Below are 16,330 nucleotides of genomic sequence, written 5' to 3'. Positions count from 1 at the left end.
TCTTCACTGCCGGCTCTCGCTTATGTTCACAGCCCCTAGAGCAAAGAGCCCCGGGCAGCATCTTCAACTGACCGCTCGTCGATTCTGGGAGCAGCCCCTGTACCTCAACGCCTCTACTCCCTGGAGATCCTGCACTGTGGGGGCCGGTTACGGAGCCGCTCCGTGAAGAGGCGATCTTCCAATGGCCTGCAGCTTTCCAGAACCATGCAGAGTTGAGATTTCTCTTGCTCGACAGTGAGAGGCAGAACAGCAATACTGGAAAGAAGTCCTTAGACGTGTGGTTGCCATTATAAAAATTATGGGAGCGAGAGGACTGCCATTTCGAGGCGACAATGGGAACTATTTGGGACTGCTTGAACTGATAGCGGAGTTTGACCCCTTTTTAAAGGAGCACCTGGAGAAGCATGGCAATAAGGGTAGAGGTAAACAATCTTTCCTCAACTGTGTGTGAAGAATTTATTTCATTAATTGGTGACAAAACTAAGCAATAGTGGAGGAAATCAGACACGCTAAATATTTCTCTGTAATCGTTGATTCAACACCAGATTTAGCACACATAGATTAGCTCACATTTGTTTTTCGTTTTGTCAATGCAGATGGCAGAGTAGTGGAAAGATTCATTGGGTTTGAGCCCATCCACAGCCACACAGGTGCAAGCCTAGCTGAATGTGTAATTGAAATGGTGCGAGGCTTGGGGTTAGATTTGTCGACTGTCGTGGCCAAAGTTTCGATAACGCCAGCAATTTACAGCGGCCTTCAGGCGCACTTAAAAAAAACACTACTTCATTATACGCTGTGTGCAGCTCATTCGCGATATGGATATCGATTTAGCTACTGCTCTTGGCCTTTTGCGGTCACTGCATTCATATGTCGGCAATTTACGTGACCAGTTTGCAGAGCTCGAAGAATCCGCACGCAGTGTTAGTGCCACACAAAACCACCAGTTTGACACTCGACGTGTGAGAAAAATAAAGAAATTTGCAGACGAGTCTAGGGATGACAGTGAAGTAGCTTTTACTGATAGTAGTCAGAGATTTAAGGTTGAAACATATTTCATCATTGACAGACAATGTTCGTTGCTATCCAATGCATTGTAGCCTATACAAATGTGTGTGACCTCTTTGGAGTTTTATTTGAGAGGGACTGCAATGATTGTGACCCGGTGAAAGCTGCAAAGCTTCTGGAAAAAAGATCTGGATGGTGCCTTGTCAGATGAACTTATTCAGTTCAAGCACTTTGTGCGGAATGAGACTTCACCTGTACAGCTGTTGCAGGCTCTTGAGAGACATGGACTTAAGACAACATTTCCAAATGTTTATGTTGCACTTAGACTGTTTTTAACCTTGCCTGTGTCTAACTGCGAGGGTGAGAGGTCGTTTTCTGTTTTGAAACAAGTAACAAATTAGCTGAGGACCACAATGTCACAGACCTACTCTCTGCACTTTCTCTCTTGGCTATTGAACATGAACTTGTTAGTGCCATTGATTTTGAAGATATTGTACACCAGTTTGCACATTCAAAGTCCAGAAAAATGCCAGTGTAAGATGTGTTTGCCAAATGAAATCAAGCATTTCAAATTTAAACATGTTCTTCCCCATTATTTAGCCTTTCTTTTCGTCTTGTCTATTTGAGAGAAATTGACAGATTTCCAAGTGTTTATCTTGCACTAAAATGTTTAACCCTTGCCTGTCTTGTTGAACTGTGATGTGACAGGTTGTTTTCTGTTTTAAAGTTCAAATGAGATTAGGAGCAGATGATGCTGCATTTTATTAGAGCTGCAACTAACGATTATTTTAATAATCGATTAATCTGTCGATTATTTGTTCGATTAATCGATGAATCGGATACAATTTTTTAAAAGCATTCATTTTCAACCCTTTATTGAAAAATAGAACTGACATTGCAAAACATATTTCAAAAGCTTTATTATTACTTATTATATTATTATTACAGCTGGCTGTGGTTTACATGATGCATTTCCCATCAAGAAGCCTCTCATGGTTTGCTGTTTTTTTCTGGAATTTTTTCGGGTCTCTCTGATGGTCTTTCCTCTACCTCCGCTCTGCTTTTTTAATTTATTTTTTCTCCGCTATGCGCGATCAACTTTTTTTAGTCCTGTGACACACCTGTACATTAATGTTCATAGTATATAGTCATCTGTATATATTGTTCATAGTATATACCCACTGTCATATTTTCATAGAACATTCCTACTGCAAAATATTTTTATAGTCCATGCCCACTGTATTATATTCTCACTATTGTATTCTGTATTTATTCTAACTGTATATCCTGCACTTGCTAACTGCACTTCTGGTTAGACCTAAACTACATTTCGTTACACTGTACTTGTATATGTGTAATGACAATAAAGTTGAATCTAATCTAATCTAATTTAGATGCGTGGCGTGAGCGTCTCAGAAGCCTGGCGTGACCGTTTTTAAATCGGCTCCCATGTTAACAGGTTAGAGCTTGCACACTGCCTGCGTGAGACGAGCCGCACGGAAAACGCGTGCATGCTAGGAATTGAATCGACGCCTATTTTTCACGAGACACGCAAGCGTGTTGGAAGCGTTTCCAGGCAAAATAGAATAGGAAAAGATGTTTATATGTAATTTTGTACACGAATACATATTAATGAATGCCATTTTGATGTTTGAAAGCTAATCATCATTTATTTGAACGTAGGCCTATTTTCAAATTGAATTTCATTAAACCAACATCTACACGTTACGGGGTTTACATGTCCACTGTAGAAAACATCAGGACTTAAATCATGTTTATAATGCATTTTTGGAGAAACAACAAGTGAATATTGAAATAAATTATACATTAATATTCCTATTAAGTATGAGATATTATTACTAAAATGTAGCAGATGAATACTCCAATTAACTACTTTTTTCCATAAAATCTTCCTCCAAGAAAATGCTTAGGCTATATCCAATGAAAAGATACATTGCATTGAATGGGAATATTAATTTATGTCCATCTTAAACACATATTGCATAAAGTAAACTCGTGCATCAATTGATTACGTTACATCTTTAATAACATATCTGAGAATCATCTTAATACGAATTGTGGTTCGTATTAAACCCCAAAATGTATTGGTGACTGAATTATTTTTGTTTTTTACGCTCTTAACAATGTGATTAAAAATGGAAAAAAATATGACACACTACAATAACAACGTAGTCTAGTGAGTCATCTGAGTGACGGTCCAACATCAGGTAATAAAGCTACAAAACATTTGGAAATGTTATTTAAATAAACAGACAGCCTACTTACTAATTTTTCGGATTTTGGAAGGTGTAGGTTATGTGAAAAAAGTTTAAACTTGTCGTGAATACAAGACCCTTGTCTGTCGGCGGCCTCCCTCTATGTCACCTATAGCAGCAGCAGCGCGCCAGCGCCGCGTCAGGCACGGTGCTGGTGTGCAAAGATACAGAAAACACGACGCAACCGCCACAGAGCTGACACGCAACAGAAACGCCACGCTCACGCCACTCAAACATGTGGCGCGCGTTATAGTCGCGCGATACAACGAATCGATAATGAAATTCGTTGCCAACATTTTTAATAATCGATTTTTATCGATTTTTATCGATTCGTTGTTGCAGCCCTACATTTTATTTATTTTTTCTTTGTGGTGGTTCCATAAAAATGCTGTAAATTGTTTATTGTTGTTGCAGATTTCAAAATCTTTATAATGCACTATAACCTATCTTTTTTAATTCTGAGGTGACAGGGTGATTCCTGTTTAAAATGAGCTGAGGACCAACATGCTCTGTGATGGCTCTACCATTTCTGTACATTTGTGTTGGGATCAAGTTTTGTTAAATAAATATTGGATGCTTTGAAATTGGTTGCTTATTTTTTTGTGAAAATGGAGGACACTTCCTTCACTGTCTATGTATTGGGTCAATTTTGCCAGATTATACTGATGCCGATGCGCTTGGTTTTCAAATCATAACTGAGTGGCCTTAACAAGAGAACATAGTGGTGCATTTCTAGTTCTATAAGCATTTGCACATCTATACATCAAAATGCACTTGATGACAGTTAGTTATTGAAATATTGAGTATATTTACTAGAGCTGCAACTAACGATTATTTTAATAATCGATTAATCTGTCGATTATTTGTTCGATTAATCGATGAATCGGATACAAATTTTTAACAGCATTCATTTTCAACCCTTTATTGAAAAATAGAACTGACATTGCAAAACATATTTCAAAAGCTTTATTATTACTTATTATATTATTATTACAGCTGGCTGTGGTTTACATGATGCATTTCCCATCAAGAAGCCTCTCATGGTTTGCTGTTTTTTTCTGGAATTTTTTCGGGTCTCTCTGATGGTCTTTTCTCTACCTCCGCTCTGCTTTTTTAATTATTTTTTTCTCCGCTATGCTGCGCGGCGCGATCAACTTTTTTTAGTCCTGTGACACACTAGATGCGTGGCGTGAGCGTCTCAGAAGCCTGGCGTGACCGTTTTTAAATCGGCTCCCATGTTAACAGGTTAGAGCTTGCACACTGCCTGCGTGAGACGAGCCGCACGGAAAACGCGTGCATGCTAGGAATTGAATCGACGCCTATTTTTCACGAGACACGCAAGCGTGTTGGAAGCGTTTCCAGGCAAAATAGAATAGTAAAAGATGTTTATATGTAATTTTGTACACGAATACATATTAATGAATGCCATTTTGATGTTTGAAAGCTAATCATCATTTATTTGAACGTATTTTCAAATTGAATTTCATTAAACCAACATCTACACGTTACGGGGTTTACATGTCCACTGTAGAAAACATCAGGACTTAAATCATGTTTATAATGCATTTTTGGAGAAACAACAAGTGAATATTGAAATAAATTATACATTAATATTCCTATTAAGTATGAGATATTATTACTAAAATGTTGCAAATGAATACTCCAATTAACTACTTTTTTCCATAAAATCTTCCTCCAAGAAAATGCTTAGGCTATATCCAATGAAAAGATACATTGCATTGAATGGGAATATTAATTTATGTCCATCTTAAACACATATTGCATAAAGTAAACTCGTGCATCAATTGATTACGTTACATCTTTAATAACATATCTGAGAATCATCTTAATACGAATTGTGGTTCGTATTAAACCCCAAAATGTATTGGTGACTGAATTATTTTTGTTTTTTATGCTCTTAACAATGTGATTAAAAATGGAAAAAAATATGACACACTACAATAACAACGTAGTCTAGTGTGTCATCTGAGTGACGGTCCAACATCAGGTAATAAAGCTACAAAACATTTGGAAATGTTATTTAAATAAACAGACAGCCTACTTACTCATTTTTTCGGATTTTGGAAGGTGTAGGTTATGTGAAAAAAGTTTAAACTTGTCGTGAATACAAGACCCTTGTCTGTCGGCGGCCTCCCTCTACGTCACCTATAGCAGCAGCAGCGCGCCAGCGCCGCGTCAGGCATGGTGCTGGTGTGCAAAGATACAGAAAACACGACGCAGCCGCCACAGAGCTGACACGCAACAGAAACGCCACGCTCACGCCACTCAAACATGTGGCGCGCGTTATACTCGCGCGATACAACGAATCGATAATGATATTCGTTGCCAACGTTTTTAATAATCGATTTTTATCGATTTTATCGATTCGTTGTTGCAGCCCTAATATTTACTGTATAACTGTAATTTATTTTGCCAGATTATGGTGATCCTGGGGTCGTGATGAGGGGGACCTCGAATATTGTTGCCAAGGGTACAGTGAAGTGTTAATCTGGCCCTGCCTGCAGGGCAACCACCTAATAGTGCATTACAGTAATCTAGTCTTGATGTCATAAAGGCATGAATTAGCTTCTCTGCATCTGTTGGTGACAGCATATGACATAGTTTAGATATATTTTTAAGATGGTAAAAAGCAATTTTACAGGTGTTGGTGACCTGGTTCTCAAATGACAGAGTACTATTGAATAAAACGCCAATATTCTTTGCTAAAGATGAGGGTTTTGTGGAACATCCATCAATAGTTAAGCAGTATTCTTGGTTTGGCGGTTTTCGGTCCAATAAGCAACACTTCAGTTTTGTCCGAGTTCCGTAATAAACAATTGTAACTCATCCAGTTTTTTATATCGACTATGCATTCCAGTATTCGATGGAATTGCTGTTTCATGAAGCTTCGAGGAAATATAAAGTTGCGTATCATCAGCATAACAGTGAAAGCTAACTCTGTGTCGCTTTATTATACAGTGGGTACGGAAAGTATCCAGACACGTTTTCACACCTGGAATTGGGGATCCTCTGCCATTCCGCCTTGCAGATCCTCTCCAGTTCTGTCAGGTTGGATGGTAAACGTTGGTGGACAGCCATTTTCAGGTCTCTCAAGAGATGCTCAATTGGGTTAAAGTCAGGGCTCTGGGTGGGCCATTCAAGAAAAGTCACATAGTTGTTGTGAAGCCACTCCTTCGTTATTTTAGCTGTGTGCTTATCCACTATCTAGGAGTCCTTCAGGTGCTTTTAGCAAACTCCATGCAGGCTTTCATGTGTCTTGCACTTAGGAGCGGCTTCTGTCGGCAGGGTATATGCAGGAATCATAGAGATGAATATACTACCTTTTACTAACTTTTTTACCACCACCAAAATATTTTTTACTACCAACACGACATCAAGCAGCAGCCCTTTTTTGGGGGGGTATGCAAAGCACCACTTACTACTTACTATAAGGGTGTGTTCACACCAGGGGTCTCCAGCCTTTTTGTAAGCGAGGGCTACCAAAATATCCAAAATCCTCTAGAGGGCTACTTGTTGATAACATACTTTCAAATTTTAAACATGCGATGCCTTATTTTTACGCTCACAGAAACCAAATTCAGTTTTCTTTCAGATATTTATGCCCTTGAATATATTAAAGCTTATAACCCTTGCTAATAATAAACTTTCATGACGATGTAGCACTTGGCTGATCGGTAAAGTCACAGATTTGTCAACTGTCTTGAGCATTATTGGTGAGCACTGTGTTTAGCGGGCACCTTACAGAGTTCATGTGGGCTACCAGGTGGCCACGGGCACCACGTTGGAGACCACTGGTTCACACCAAGTGCGAATGAAGCGTTAAGCACAAGTGATTTACATGTTAAGTCAATGCAAAGACACGATGACCTACTTGCTGTGCGATTCGCGCGAGGTGAAAAATCTGAACTTTTTAGTTCAGCGTTAACCAATCAGGAGCTTGCTCTAGTAGGGCTCACAGGCAGAAGCGGCAGAAGCCCCTCCCATGACGCGAATCGCGTCTAATGACGCGAATTTCACGCACGAATGATGTGAGTAAACTTAAAATGTTCAAGCGTTCAACACGCAAATAGTGCGATTTACCACGTTTGGTGTGAACACTCTATTATCACACTGTCACACCCATCATACATATTCATATTACAGTAGTTTCAGTTGTCTTTACCGTAACCCTAGCCCTTGATTTATCCTAACCATTTATAAACAGCTTCTAAAAATGTGGAGCAATGCCGAATCCAAGTATGTACGCCGTTTTATCCTTGCCACACGCAAAACTTTTGGCTATATCAGAGTCAGTGAAGATGTTTTGGAACAATTCCCCAATGCCCTGATTCGAATTATATGAATGATGGTTCAGGCACCAGAGAACCTCAGCCGTGAGTTAAGGTCTGCTGTCTGGCTATCGCTGTTGTGGTGGTGCTGGTGGCACTGGTTTGCTGCTGAGGTGGTGCGATGACAGCTGACCTTGAGTTGGCATGATTTGCCACGACCTGTGTAGTGCTGCTAACATCGCAAAACAACGAAATAGGGAGCTACTCACCCCTCACGCGAAGCCACCGCTGCTGAATGTTTGATACACTTCATAGCGGTAATGCCGCTCCAGGTAACATTTAGTTTTTTTGAAGACGGTGCAAAATGCTTCCCGGTCATTCCCCCTGACGGGCTTAAGCCAGTCTTTAAATGACGGGTCGTCAACCCAAGTTCGCAAAACTTACATTTCCCTATTTCAGACTGTAAATTTGGTAGACAATAGAAGCAAGTGGCTAATATCAACTGAGACAAAAGCCGGAAAATGTTGTTGGCGTCGCTGAAAGCCTATCAACCACGAAACTCTACACAGTTTATTTCTACGTCATTGCTATCAACTCCGACTCACTCAGGGTCCTGTTAGCACCGTATATTTTTTTAAACTAGGCTAGATGAAGATAAAACATGGAGACACAAATATTAAGCAAAATATGGAAACTCATATATTGGGGTGGTGATGAAAAATGTACTACCAAGTCAAATTGCGTTTGTTACCTTTTACTACCTTTAAAGGGCCATAATTGTGGTAGATTATTTTTACTACCTTTTACTACCGCGCGGACACCCTGGGACCCGTTTCAGAAAGCAGGGTAAGTGCAAACTCAGAGTAAGTTAACCCCAGAAAACGGGATACTCTGGGTTTTCAGTTTCAGAACGCGAGGTATATCAAACCCGTGACCGCGGGGTAAGTCAAGCCTGTTTCAGAAATCAAGGTATCTTATACTTAGAGTGAGTAACCATAGTAACCTACTCTGTGAACCTAACCTGGTCAGGAGCAGGTTTTATTTCACTAACCCGAGGTTTGTTTCAATCTCCGCCCCTTTTAGAAGCGCGAGTGGTGTTGAAATTGCCTTCGCCGTTAGTTTTTTCATTCGTTTTCCTTAATCGCGCACAAGTTCGTAACACAGACATTAAATGTCCGTTTATTCAGGAACCCGTAGACGAGGAAGCTGCATTCATTCAGAGAGAGTTACATTTACGTCGGGAGAGAATATATGGTGAAGCCACGTTTGGATGTTTTATCATATCCGGAGGATTCTTTATTTGAGCGGCACAGTTTTTCTTTACAGTCCATTAAATATATTCATAATCTGCTTCATCCTTACATCACAAACCTCACTCGTCGTGGCTGCGCTCTTACATCTGAGCAGATTCTCTGTATGGCTTTACGTTTCTTTACTAATGGAAGCTTTCTTTATAACACCGGGGATGCAGAACACGTTAGCAAGGCAACTGTATGCAGAGTAAGAAAAGTGTGCATCGCTCTCAAGCACTTTATATACATGTGTGTTAAGTTTCCTGTGAGAACCATCAAAGAGGAGTTTCATAAGATTGCAGGTGATGGTGAACGTCTTTCTGAATAAGCTGATCAAATAAATGTGCTCTTGCTGCAAACTCTAATAATTCAAATACCCTTTAAGATTTCCCAATGTGATTGGGTGCACATTTAAAAGGTCCCACTCGCCCCGTTCTGTTCTGGCTTCGAACTGCCGTCGGTCAGAACGAGGGACCGGCGCTCTAACCACGAGCCTAACGAGCGCAGTCCCTATTGCATCTGTCGCTAGAGCATCTCTAGCTGGCCTCCATTAGACATAGCTGGAGCAGGGGCAAGCATGGCCAGTTTTTTGTCTTCTACAGCCACAGTGCTCGGTTCTCATATACTCAAAACTTTCAAGGCCAGTTTATTAAATATATCAAACATTTCCCAGTCAGGCATCCTACTACCAAGAGCATTTAAACTCATCGGACTGAATGATGTTTTTATATTTTATTCTCAGCTGCTGCCATGTTCTTTTTATTGCAGAAGGATTGCACCTACATGACAAAAAATCGTAGGCATATATGTTTATATATACATATATATATATATAGTGCCTCCAATTCGACTGGCGAGAAATAAACGGAGCGCTTTTTGTCACGTGGCGTTGCCATGGTGAATCGTGTTATCTTCGCTCAATTGATGATGGCTTTTTAAAGCCGCGGTGAACACGAGTAACCTCGGGTGAACTTACTCAGAGTGGATTGAACTGATTGAAACCAGCTGTTCTGAAACAGAAAACTCAGAGTAGCGGTTATCTGAGTAAATCAACTCAGAGTTCATATTTTAACTCAGTGTTGCTTGAACCTCCTTATTGAAACGGGTCCCTGGTCGGGCCACTCTGCCATAAAGCCTTTATGATTGACTTTCTACAACTTTCTCCCATCTCCCAACTGCAACACTGGAGCTCAGCCAGCTTCTTTACCTCTCTCACCAAGGCTCTTAGGACCATGTGATATTTCAGTTTTTTTTTTTATAAATCTGCAAAAATTTCAACAATTCTGTGTTTTTCTGTCAATATGGGGTGCTGTGTGTACATTAATGAGAAAAAATGAACTTACATGATTTTAGCCAATGGCTGCAATATAACAAAGAGTGAAAAATGTAAGCGGGTCTGAATACTTTCCGTACCCACTGTATCTCCTAGAGGTAGCATGTATAATGCGAAGAGCATAGGCCCTAAGACTGAGCCCTGTGGTACACCGTACTGGACCTGCGATTTGCGTGACTCCTCATTGTTTATTGGTGAAAACGGTCGGCTACATAAGATTTAAGCCATTTCAAAGCCATTCCCTTAATACGACATAATTTTTGAGTCTATGTCCATGCAGCACTAAGATCTAGCAGCACCAATAAGGAGATAAAACCTCGATCAGACGCCATAAGCAGATCAGTCTCTTTACTGTGATGTGCTCTAAATCCAGACTGGAAATCTTCATTGATGTCATTCCTTTGGAGGAAGGGACTACATTTTACAGAACATTAGATATGAAAGGTAGATTTTAAATAGGTATGTAGTAGGGATGCACAGATACCACTTTTTAAGGATCGAGTACGAGTACCGATACTTTTTCCCTGGTACTCGCCGATACAGATATCGACACCTGTTCTTCTGTTTTTTTTTGTTTGTGGCAATTTTCTAAGAACAACACAATGAGACTAATGAACATATCAGCATCTTTATTTTTAACAACTTCAACTCAAATTATGAAAAAGTAAATCAATCTTATATACTTTTCAAAAAATTTCAAAGCCCAAAATTCACAATGTCTAATAACCTCCAAAGGGCAAAACCAAGGTCATAGCATGCAGATTGCCATGCATGGGTCGTCATCATTGATTTTGAAATATTTCCACACTGCTAAGCGCGAATGAAGCGTTAAGAGAGAGTGATTTACATGTTAAGTCAATGCAAAGACGCGATAGAACTACTTGTGGTGCGATTCACGCGAATTGAGTGTTCGCGTTATTCGCACGAAAATTCGTAGAAAATTCACTGCGTTAACCAATCAGGAGCTTGCTCTATTAGTGATGTGATTATGACATAGCGAGCGGAGGCAGAAATCTGAAACAACAATGAAGGACTGCGCCTCTGAAGGATCTGATGGACCCAGACACGGCGCCGAACGAGTCTACGTCTATCTTCAGCCTTCCATAGCACATAATGCGCAGCTACCTGCTCAACAAAATCCATGTCCGCCATTTTGCAACAGGACTGGAGACGCCTGCCAGAAGCCCCTCCCATGACGCGAATTTCACGCGCAAATGAAGCGAATAAACTCAATGTTCAAGTGTCCAACTACACACGAATAGCACGATTTAGGTGTGAACACTATGACATTGTGTCTGCTACGGCAGGTGTCTCTGTGTGCACTGGAACGTTCTGTCAATTACGTCACGTGACGTATCGGTCTTTAGTATCGGTGCATCCCTAGTATGTAGTTAACTAGTTCTCCAGGGTCGAGATGGGATTTTTTGACAAGGGGCCTTACAACAGCCACCTTAAATGCTTTAGGCACATGTAATAGTGTCAGAGATGAGTTAATAATGCTAAGAAGAGGATCTACAATTTCTGGGAGCATCTCATTCAGTAGATTTGTAGGAATAGGGTCTAGCATGCATGTAGTTGATTTAGATGATCTAATGATTTTAGATAGTTCATCGTGATCCATGGTAGAAAATAATCGCAATTTCTCGAGGGCGCTGTTGCTAGTTGTTTGTTCAATGGGTTACACTTCTGGTTGCATAGTTATAATTTTTTCTCTAATATCTTGGATTTTATTTGTGAAATAGTTCATAAATTCATCCCTGCTATGCTGGTATACAGAACAGACGTTGCTGGCGATTTATTTTTGGATAATTTGGTTTATTTTAGCACTAGCATTAGTGTTAGCCGCTGTCCTGTGTTCAAACTGGGCATATTCAGCTGTGTGATGCGTTTTTAAATGTCTCAGTAGGTTTGTTGTGCCGAATGTTTTGTGGTGGGTTATTTTGGATTTACAGGTTATATTGGACTTACAGATATTACAAATTGCGAGCTTTGTGTCTTCAACACTCACAGCGAAGAACTTCCACAACAGTTACATGTTTTCACATGACTGTACGCTTGGCTGTGATGTTAAGGTATGCACCACTGGGGAAAAAAGTAACAGCTTGGATCACCGGCCAGTCAATCGGTGCATCTCTACAAATAACAAACCAACATAAAATAAATACAGCCAGCAACAAAACTGCTCTTATGATTGTCTTTCAGGATTGTGTTATATTGTTCTGATTATGCTTCACACATCTGAACTGGAGATATTTTAAACAAAACATTATGATTGCAGTTTGTAGCGCAGACAAAACCGAACCTGTCATTATTGTAAAAACACGTCAAGAGTTTGTGGCGCTTATCACTAAGTACGCTAAAAGAGAAGCTGCGCTACAAGACCTTTTTATCAAGTTGCCCAACATTTCATGTTTTCAGGTTATTTTAAACTGTTTAAAGGTGAGAATACTTTTTTGGTATGTTTATCAATTGCCTCTTTCTATAACTTCTTCAAGCCATGTGTAGATTTCAAGCAAAAATCTTTCTATAGACCTTTATGAATTATATCATTTGTTTTGCTTTAGAAATATTTCATATGTATATATTCAGTATTTATTCAAGTTACTTGAATGCATTAATACTTTTCAGGACGTTGAACTTTTGCATTTGATGATAAACTTACTCTCTTCCTCACTATAGTAACTATAGGTTAACCATGAAATATGTAATAACTTTGAAGCAAACTTTACATCAATAAAAAATTTTTGTCAGAACCTCTAGTAAGTAATGTATTTCTTCTAGTTGTCATTCAGAAACGTGAGAGAATCGCAATTTTTATTTGAAACAAAAGAATCTGGCAAAAGAAATAAAATGGTCAAAAAGAAATTTGTTCCGCCTTGGTTTCCGCCAAAACTAAACCTTTTTTTATACTTCTCATAACAACATATCATTGAGTTTTCTGTGTCTTATATTGATTTATTAGTCGCGGCCTGCCACAATATCAACGCTGACTGGCAAGAAATCACATTTACATTTTTATTTACCTTTTTAAAACAGCTTAATTCATTGTAGAGTTGTAACTGTTCAGCGCCCCTCTCTCCCTTTCATATTACGTCTCAACTGTGCCACTCTCTTATATGACAGCTAGGGCTGCTCGATTACGACGATGACACAAATCATAATCCTGATTATTTCTGCCAATATTGAGATTCCGATTATTTAACACGATTACTCATTAAGCTTTAAAACAACTTAAATAAAAACAATAAACTTTTAAACTGTGAATTTAACGGAGAAATAAATGTAAAGAAATTGCCCTGCTGAACCACTGTAAAGAAAAGGGTGCGCTGTGGATTTATACCACAAGAAAAGAGAAGATCCTTGCTAAATGGAATGTGGCACAATAATAGTTTACCTCGATTATTTTGTTTTTGTAAGTGATGAAGGCCAAAATTTACGATAAATTTTCGATTGATTGCACAGCCCTAATGACAGTGAATTAAAAGGTGGCGGTGTGTTTTCCATATGCGTTCCTCTGTGTACTTGCCTTTCCTCGTAAACATCAACAATCACATATGTTATTGTCAGCGAAGATGGGTGATTGAGTTTATCCTGACTTAATGAAAGGTTATCAGTGTTTCCCACACGCCCTTTCTCTATGTGCTTGGTGTGAGTCTGTGTGCTAGCTCTCGCCCTCCCCATGGTGCAGTGTATGCGCACATGTTTTGTAGTTGTAACTGTGTTATAGCAACAGTGTATTCTATTAAAAGAAATTGAGGCAAATTGTCTGCATTATATGGAATCTACAATAGGTACTTAACCAGAATGATCCTTCCGCCGTAGCCATCTCCAGTACTTCTTTAATGCGTTGACTCTTGTTTACTGCTGAGTGTAAGTCTATTCAGAGCTCTTCACTCAGCGCGAGTTGACGCGACAAGCTGATTGCCTCATTCAGCAGAAGGGCAAGAATTAAGAGGTTTAGGCGAAAAGACAAACCTATTTTGTCTACAAAATCAAAGTTACAAGAACTGAAATCCACTTTATTCGGTTTGAATCATTTTCAACTTTAGAAAGTGTAGGGACAGTTGTCGATTTTTTTATTGCTGGGTTGCATAGTGGATACTGATCTACATGTTTGAATTGCTCAAACGTGACCTTTTCAACGTAATTCCGTAATACGTGAAGTTGTGAACGCGCGTCGCAGAACAGAGCAAGGTGAACATTTGTGTTTATAAAGCAGACAATTTTAATTTTTTAGAGAATTACAGATCGCTTCGCTAGATAAGACCCTTATTCATTGTCTGGTATCGTTTAAAGCTCTTTGAAGCTGCACTGAAGCTCTAATTTTGACCTTCAATCGTTTGGAGTCCACAATATGGAGAATAATCCCCCAATGTTTTCATCAAAAACCTTAAGCCGTTTTAGCAGCTTAATAAAACGGACATATTTTACATGCAGTTTAACTGAACATCGAAAAGAAAACGTCCAACGACTGCGTCTGACGTTGCTGATCAGTCAGACACACTAGGGTGTTTAGGGTTCCCCAGGTGAACACATGGGTGTGGCAAATCACAGGTTACAGGAGGAAAGGTACACAACTACAACAACAACATATACAAGTAACCGACAAAGATTCTGCAGCATCTCTTATATGTGTTGTATGTATGTAGAGAACTGCACACCTAAACAGCGTTTACAGGCATAACACAGACGCACTGGACCTGATGACCAGAAAAACGCTGTCTATGTAGGGTGCTCACCAGAGTTTGAAATACAGCCTTTAGACAGAATAACTAGTAAAGAGTCAAATAAAGGGGTCAGCGCACCTCTCTTCTCTCTGCTCTTTCGCGGAATGTGAAAGGTTCGTGTTGGCTCTTCGGCTGGTTTTGCAGCCTGTCTTTCTTCATCAGGACCGCCCGCGCATCCAACCTCTTCCTCGCCGCCGCCATTTTGGCTCCATTGAAGCACAGACGTATTGCCTTTATCGCCCAGATTCTCTCCTCGATGCTCCATTGCTAGTTTATTTAAGAGCTCCAAACACAGGTGTACGTGGATTCTCCCCGCAGCGGTGTCAACCGCAGGCAGCGCAGTGCTGATATCTCGTGCACGCGCTTACCCACACATATACACAAACATACTCACGCTCGCCATGTGTGAGCGGATGACCGCAGCGCCTCCAACGGGCGCCATGAGCACTGCAGTGTGTCAGCGCCTGCCTTATGATGGTTTCAATGCTGAACTGGATGATGTCTGTTCACTTCACAATAAAACTATCATGCATCTCCTTTTTAGTTTTAGTTTCCACAGTTCACGCTCAGTTTTAATTAAAGGGCGTTTTCATAAGTTTTGGTTTCAACATTTCCTTATTATAAAGGTTTACAAGTGCTCTCAATATACTTATTAGTTATTTATTTTACTTTCAGTCTACGTTTTCTATGACATACTTCAGAAATATAGTTAGGCCCATATGTATAATACTAAGACAAAAAAAAACATGGTTACTATATTATAATAAAATATAATAGGCCTATTGTGTTGACACCATCTGTGTGCTAGTTTGTTAATTTCTTTAAAAATTAAACTATTATATAACTGTGAATGCTTTATGTTGAGTCCTTTTGGTACATATGAGGTAACTTCTACATTAAAGTCCCCGTGAACCGGAAGACACATTTCCTAGTGAAACGGAAATTCAAATGAGAAAATTAGTGGGCGTGGCTTGTGTTGTTCACTCCAAATTGATTGGATGCGTAAAAACAGCTGTTGCATTGATTTTGACATGAAACTGGCAGCAGACTTACAGTTGAGGGGGAGGAGTTTACAGATACTCCGACCAAGCCGTCTAGTTTACGTATTGAAAACCTTAAAATAAATTCTGAATTTGTCTTTCTTTTTCGATCTGATAAGAATCAAAACAGCAATTAAATTAAATTTTAACGGTCGCAAGAAGGCTCTTATACTGGCTGCTTATCTATGAACAGGTGTTGTAACAAACTTGACAAAGTTCTAATTTTGATTACAAGTTGAAGTTGTGGATTTATTTTGACTATTTGTGATGAGGGAAACTGTGCAAAGATGCCAAATTACACTAACACACAAATCTGACCATCCCATTAGGAAAAGACAAAGTGGGAGATTTTCTAAAATGATAAACAT

The 16,330-nt window shown here is 39.6% G+C and overlaps 1 protein-coding gene across 1 annotated transcript in view; it reads right to left on the bottom strand.

Moving 5' to 3' along the window:
* Positions 1 to 15,368, bottom strand: part of tasora (transcription activation suppressor a) — a 43,620-nt gene extending 28,252 nt beyond the window's left edge. The window contains exon 1 of the mRNA XM_079471147.1: positions 15,001 to 15,368. Within this exon, the coding sequence (XP_079327273.1) occupies positions 15,001 to 15,187 (187 nt within the window). The 5' untranslated portion in view covers positions 15,188 to 15,368. The remainder of the gene's footprint in view (positions 1 to 15,000) is intronic.
* Between the last annotated feature and the right edge of the window lie 962 nt (positions 15,369 to 16,330).

This window comes from Barbatula barbatula, assembly GCF_947034865.1.
Source record: "Barbatula barbatula genome assembly, chromosome: 13".
NCBI classification, from domain to species: domain Eukaryota; kingdom Metazoa; phylum Chordata; class Actinopteri; order Cypriniformes; family Nemacheilidae; genus Barbatula; species Barbatula barbatula.
This window is presented reverse-complemented; position numbering and strand designations above follow the sequence as displayed.